The sequence below is a fragment of the Boleophthalmus pectinirostris genome, unplaced genomic scaffold (assembly GCF_026225935.1).
Source record: "Boleophthalmus pectinirostris isolate CB_2022bp ecotype Guang Dong unplaced genomic scaffold, ASM2622593v1 HiC_scaffold_2, whole genome shotgun sequence".
In the NCBI taxonomy this organism is placed as follows: domain Eukaryota; kingdom Metazoa; phylum Chordata; class Actinopteri; order Gobiiformes; family Gobiidae; genus Boleophthalmus; species Boleophthalmus pectinirostris.
In genome coordinates this window covers 45,254,912-45,261,800 of record NW_026571152.1, presented here as the reverse complement: position 1 = coordinate 45,261,800, position 6,889 = coordinate 45,254,912, and the positions used below count along the sequence as shown (strand labels likewise).

The 6,889-nt window shown below is 40.9% G+C and overlaps 1 protein-coding gene across 1 annotated transcript in view; it reads right to left on the bottom strand.

Moving 5' to 3' along the window:
- morf4l1 (mortality factor 4 like 1) overlaps positions 1 to 5,181 on the bottom strand; it is a 12,043-nt gene extending 6,862 nt beyond the window's left edge. The window contains exons 1-6 of the mRNA XM_020925489.2: positions 5,031 to 5,181; positions 3,306 to 3,352; positions 3,145 to 3,212; positions 2,938 to 3,024; positions 1,233 to 1,310; positions 885 to 910 (exon numbers count right to left, since the gene is read on the bottom strand). Coding sequence (XP_020781148.1) covers positions 885 to 910; positions 1,233 to 1,310; positions 2,938 to 3,024; positions 3,145 to 3,212; positions 3,306 to 3,352; positions 5,031 to 5,070 — 346 coding nt within the window. The 5' untranslated portion in view covers positions 5,071 to 5,181. The remainder of the gene's footprint in view (positions 1 to 884; positions 911 to 1,232; positions 1,311 to 2,937; positions 3,025 to 3,144; positions 3,213 to 3,305; positions 3,353 to 5,030) is intronic.
- Positions 5,182 to 6,889: the final 1,708 nt, after the last annotated feature.

Sequence of the window (6,889 nt, the reverse complement as noted above, 5' to 3'; positions counted from 1 at the left end):
CACAGACACACGTGTGTGTGTGTGTGTGTGTGTGTGTGTGTGTGTGTGAAGTCGCTCCCAACAAACTCAAACCTACACACACTCTGTCAGTCGTTTGTGCTGCTTTAGTTTTGGAGACATTAATGATTCTTTTACAGGTCAAACTGGGGTAACAGCCTCAGGAAACTTCAAAATGAAATAAAACGACACAAAACAGAGTCAGTTGTTTGTGTTTGGTTTGTGTGTTTTGTGTGTTTTCATTTGTGTGAGTTTATTTATCAAATGATTCATGATTATTTTTGTTTCATTTCCGTTGAGTTGACGACAGCGACTTTAACAAAACTCCACAAAACGAGAATCGACCTGAGGCTGTGGAAAAGATCTGGATCCAAATCAAGTTCCCGCAGATGGATCCAGAGTTTTATTAAAGTCGCTGTCATCAACAGAACGGAAACGACCAAAATATAATTTACACAAAAATAAAAATGAATCATTTTAGAAATAAACTCACATAAATGAAACAGACACACACAAAACAACACAAACCAAACACAAACGACTGGTTTTATTTTCTGTTGTTTTGAGTCATCAGCCCAAAATAAAAGTGAGAATATTTTAAGAACCAGAATCACACAAACTTTTACACAAACGACTGGTGTGGTTTTTGTGCAGGTTTGAGTTTGATCTGGCGACTTCACGCAGGTGGAACAGAGCGTCTGGAGCTCAGATTCATGATAAAGATTTAACCAAACATGAATAAAACAAACACAACTCCAGCTCTGAATGTGATCAGGAACATTAGAACATTGGAACATTTGAACATGACTTAAATCTCTTAAGAGTCAGTTTAATGTAATATAAGACCTTTATTTTATTAAGATTGTGATATAAATAATAAAACTTACTTTTCTGTTTGTTCTTTTTGGCTTTCCTGCAGTGGAAAAATAAGACACTATTAACTCTTTGAAAATTCAGACATTTTAGAAACAATTTAAGGGAAAAAACAAGAAAAACCTGAGTAAAAATATGTAAAACAAAACTTTAAATGTTTTGTAACAGACTGGACATTATCGTCATTTCAGTTATTTAAAAAAAAGGTCTAATTCTTGATGCACTGATGGAGTTTGAAGTGTAAAGTGTTTAATGTAACATGAGACTGGAAAAATCAACACAAAATACTAAAAAGTGAAATAGATGTGGTTCTTTTTCTGGGGCTCGTCTGTGAAAATAAAACATGAAAAGTTCAAACTCACACTTCATTTTTCTGCGGTGGGGCAGGGATTTTCTTATTTGGTGCAGCTCCCCTCATTCTTCCTTCTACATAATGGTCTCTGAGAAAAAGAAAAACACAAGAAAAACTGAATTAAAAGAGTTTTTTTGTACCAGTGAAATGAAACGGGCCTGTCACAAATCACGACAACACATCATGAAGTTCAATATTTTGTTTAAGAAAATATCAACGAGAAAACCAAACGTACGACACACGAGCAGATTTAAACCACAAAAACTGTTTTAAACCCAGAACATCTTTAAAAAACACGAACTGCAGTAAATAAATAAATAAATAAACAAACTGCAGAATGAGACACTTTAGGTCAGAGTTTGAGTCTGTGAGAAAATCAGATGAAAATCCTCCTGAACTGAACATTTATGAAACTACATGAGTTCATCTATAAACATGTACATTTAAAAATAATCTCTAGAATTGTATTAAACACAGAAGTTATAACATATCAAAAGTGATTCTGAATGATTTTTGAATAAATTCTGTAGCTTTGTAAGTTTCTTTTGTTGCGCCGTTTAAAATTTATGTTCATGACAAGAAAAGAAATAATGAATATTTCTTCCCAAATCCACAGTTACAGATGCTCCAGGACATGGGTCACCAAACTAAGGCCTGCGGGACAAATTTGGGACAAATTTACCGCTGAATTTTCGTCGCCTGACAAGTTCGAGATCAGACAGTGAGAGTCACACAAGAGCAGAGTTCTGTAGTGCAGAAACACGTCTCAGAGAGTGTTGAGTTTTCAAAGAACAACGGACGACTGATTGTTTTTGTGTTCAGTGTTTGTGCAGTTTGCCTGATACGTAAAGAAAGTCTGGAGGTTTTTAAAGAAAATAATCTGTGTCATCAGGGTTAAACAGTTCTGTTCTACGACCCCGACCCTCATCAGTCAGAAGCCAGAATGTGGCCCCCAAAGAAAAAAGTTTGGCGACTCCTGCCCTAACACATGAGGAACAAGAAAAAATGATTTAAAATAAGATTTCAGAGTAAAGTTCTGTGAGCGAAAGAGGATTATACTGATATACCCAAAACATGCTCCACAGGTCTCCAGGAAGAACAGCTGAGAGCCACGTTAAACACAATCAGTGAACCTGCCCAGAGACGACAGGTGGAAATGAACACTGGAGCTACAACCTGCTACAAACACCTCTCCTGTCCCTGTCTCAAATAAATAAACCAATAAATAAAATGAATAGATATTACAAACTGAACAAATGGCTTCAGGGAGATTGTTAAATGACATAAACAAGGCCCTACATTCGGTCTGGGACATTCACGTTTCATTTTATTCTGATGTAGAAGTGGATTTTCTAAGTCGACACATCACAGTGACGCGGCGGCGGCGGCGGCGGAGAGAACCCCCCCCCCCCCCCCTCCTGGGCTCAGCAGAACCCCGTGTGCCGCTGAGAGAACGGGACGCTCAAGCCGGGATTCATCTGTAAGTGAAGTGATTCATTCAACTTTTTACGTCTTAAATCTGTTCGTAAAGCCAAAAAAATAACCAAAAATGTCCCAGTTGTGCAAAAAAAAAAGTGCACACATGAAAAATACTGAACCCAAACAAAACGTACAGTTCCATCTTTTACATGTTGAACAAAAACTCGATATAAATATTCTCCTCCAGACTAAACAAACCGTGACGTTTCAGCGCGTGGAGATGTAAAAACACTCACTGATTAGCCCTCTGAAGCTCTTTTTGTTTCTGCAAGTTACTGTCCACATACTTCAGAACACGACTCTCAGGAACCCATTCGTCCCAACTGCAAGAAACAACACAGAACGTGAGAAAAAAACACAAAAAACAGATCGAAAATCAGAGAAACGACACGAGCATGAACAGAGCATGAAGAGAGCATGAACAGAACATGAACAGAACTTACTTTTTGTTCCACCCGCTGTAATGAATAAAATATTTGATCTGTTTATCCTTGACGTTGATTTTCACACACTGCGGAGAAAAACAAAACAGACGTCACAAAAACGAAGAACAAAAAAAAAAACAAAAACAAATAATCCAAGAAAAATCAAACATGAGACCGACCTTAGCTTCGTAGAGCAATGGCCCATGAAAACACAGCACTCTTTCACCTGAGACACAAGATTTACACATGATCAGAGAAAAGAACAAGAATATTTACAGTCCCCGTCCCACACATTTATACAAAAACACTGATTTGTCCAGTTTATTCAAGAAATGTCCCAGTGTCTCTATTTTGGACCAATCTGATCTAAACCAGGACTAAACCAGGACTAAACCAGGACTAAAACTGGACCATCATGAGTCTTGACTACTCTGATCCCACCAACAGTAAAGAGGAGCAGAAATTGTCATTAGTTTGGCCAAAATACAGAAAACCTTGTTTGCGAACGACCATAAAACCAAAAAAATGTCCCTCAGATTCTGACTGACATGAAAATCCACAATGTTCCACGCTGTTTTTCTATTTTATTTACCAAACATCCAAACCCCGGTGTGTCCCAGTTTAGAGTTTTGAAATTCTGGTCACTCTAGTCAAGAACCACAACCCAGTCTGGCGCCCCCTAGTGTCTCCGCTCAGTTTCATTTCTCTCCAGCTCTAGGTCAGAATCAGAAAACACTAGAAGATTTACAAAAACCTGGGAGTTTGAGTTTAGGCACCGACCAATCAGAGAAGAGACAGACATTCTGCTTGGCAACGATTCCCCAGATTCCTGAGGATTTAAAGTCGGAACAAAGAGAATGTTTGGTGAGTTTGATCTCGGGGAAAGACGTTATTGTTCTTCTTCCTACAGGATTTGGAGCTTTACAAACGTCACGACCAAACAGCAGCGATTGGTTCAATAAAAAAAGTCCCCGTCTACTGTCGAGCGAACGAATCCTAATGCTGCAGGTCACACGGTTTCCACCAAGTGAAACCAGCTCATGAATCAGACTGAAGAACCACAGAGACACAAATCTGTTCATTCACTGTTTAACTGATCAGGATAAAAAAGGGAAATTATGTTTTATAGAATGTAAAACTAAATAGTTTAGTAAAATAAACCAAAAAAAATCCTCTCGGTGATATATCGATACATCAGTCCACGATATCGATCCTGTATCATCACATTAAACGATACGATATATCGATATTTCTGCACACGTGTGTCTGAAACGCAGCAGTAAAAATAATCATGATCATCCAAAGAATCTAAATCAAAGCTCCACTTCTGTTTGGAGCAGAGACGAACAAAACAATTATTATTCTCAATTATTAAACAAAACACAAAACTAAAACTAAACAGGGCCTGGTTCAGTCCTGGTTTAGTCTTGGTTTGGTCTCAAACAGAGACACTGGGACATTTCTTTTATAAAACGGAGATAAATCGGTGTTTTTTAGTAAAAATAAAATCGTGAATAGAGCGCGTAATGAAGGAGAAATGTTTTGCACTCGGTCCATTCATGACGAACAGAGGCCGAGCTCCTCCAGAACCTCCAGAGCCTCCAGAAGCCTCCAGAACCTCCAGAGCCTCCAGAACCTCCAGAACCTCCAGAGCCTCCAGAACCTCCAGAGCCTCCAGAGCCTCCAGAACCTCCAGAACCTCCGACCGTGCGGACAGACGCGTGTGGTTCGTGCACAAAGAGAAAAGAGCCTGGATGAGCCGTAGTGTGAGCCTCCGTGAGCCTCCGTGAGCCGCGGTGAGTCTCGGGCCGCGGCTCCCATGGCGGCTCACGGCGGGTTCGTCTCGGGGATAAACGGCTCCGGGGTTCGGGGCCCGCTGCGCACGGTTCGGTTCGGTTCGGTACCTTCTTGAAACTTGGGTTTCGGGTCCTGTTTCGGCGCCATTCACAGATCACACGATCAAAATAAAGAACAAATCTGCAGCTCCCATTACACTCTGAACGGCGCCGCGCACTATATACGTCATCGCCACGCGCTGACGCAACCACGGCGCGACCACGTACTTCAGCCTCGGCTTTTTTTTTTTTATAATTTATTTGAACCTAAACGAACAAACACTTCACATAAACATAAAAACACAATATAAAAATATAAATATAATTCCAAAAAAAAAAAAAAAAAGTGACCAGATTTTCTTTGTAAATAAAAGTGACAAAAGCGCGCGTGGCTTTGTCTTCGACTCTCGTGTGAGTCAGTGTTTAATCTGAGACTAAATACACTAAATATAAACGCAATGTGCTGGACTTTGGCTAAACAAATGTCATTTCCTCTGGTTTAGACCTGATATAGTTTAGTCCTGGTTTGGTCTTTGTTTAGTCCTGGTTTGGATCAAATTGGTCCAAAATAGAGACACTGGGACATTTCTGGGACAAATCAGTGGTTTTGTGTAAATCTGCTGGGACAGACCATTTCAAATACAAAATACAATACAAAATAAATATGAAAATAAATAATATTTTCACATGGAGCATTTCCTTAAAACATCAGGAGTTTGGCGTCAGGAGCTTTCACTGTTTTTCAGTTTTTATCCCATGTTTTTAGTGCAGGTTTTTAGCGCCTGGATGAGGCTAGAACTCACAAATGTAAATCTCTTGAATTTTCTCTCCTCCAGAACAGAACAGACGTCGTTTGTCTCTGACTGCAGATGTGTTTGTGTTTTTCAGACATTTGTCACTGTGACTTCAAACAAACTGTGCACTGAGTTTTTAAATTAAAAACTTCATCAATCCTCCATGTTCTTCTTCTTCTCTGGGGTCGGGTCTCGGGGGCTTCAGTCTGAACAGAGACTCCCAGACTCCCTTCACCCCAGACACTTCCTCCAGCTCCTCTGGGAGGACCCCGAGACGTTCCCAGTCCAGTCCAGAGTTTATAGATAGTTATAGTTTATAAGACTGTTTACATGAGAACACTTGTGGGTAAACAAATACAAACAGAGGCATCACGTGGAGGAGCAGCGGCTCTACTCCGAGCTCCGACCTCCGACCTCTGTCTCTAAGGGAGACGCCCGGACGCCCTGCGGAGGAAACTCATCTGTGTCTCTTGTATTGTGGATCTGGTCCTTCGGGTCATGACCAGAGGTGAGGGGAGGAACGGAGACAGACACTAAATCCAGACTCAGCTCCTCTTCACCACAACGACCGATACAGTGACCACATCACTGCCCACGCTGCACCTGTCCACCTGTCAATGTGCCCACGCTGCACCTGTCCACCTGTCAATCTGCCCACGCTGCACCTGTCCACCTGTCAATCTGCCCACGCTGCACCTGTCCACCTGTCAATCTCACGCTCCATCCTCCCCTCACTCGAGAACAAGACCCCGACACACTTGAACTCGTCCACTTGAGGCAGAGACTCTCCACCCGCCGGAGAAACACTTCATTTCATCTTAAATAATAATTTAGGACTTTTTGGTTTAGTTAATATTGAATAATTTGAGGATCAGCTCCAGGATAAAAAGAACTTTGATGAGAAACATGGATGAGTTTATGTGAAGAACACAGATCTGTGTGTGAACTACTGCACAAACACAAACACATACACTATACACACACACACACACACACACACACACACACACACACACACACACACACACACACACACACACACACACACACACACACTATACACACACACACACACACACACACACACACACACACACACACACACACACACACACACACACACACACACACACA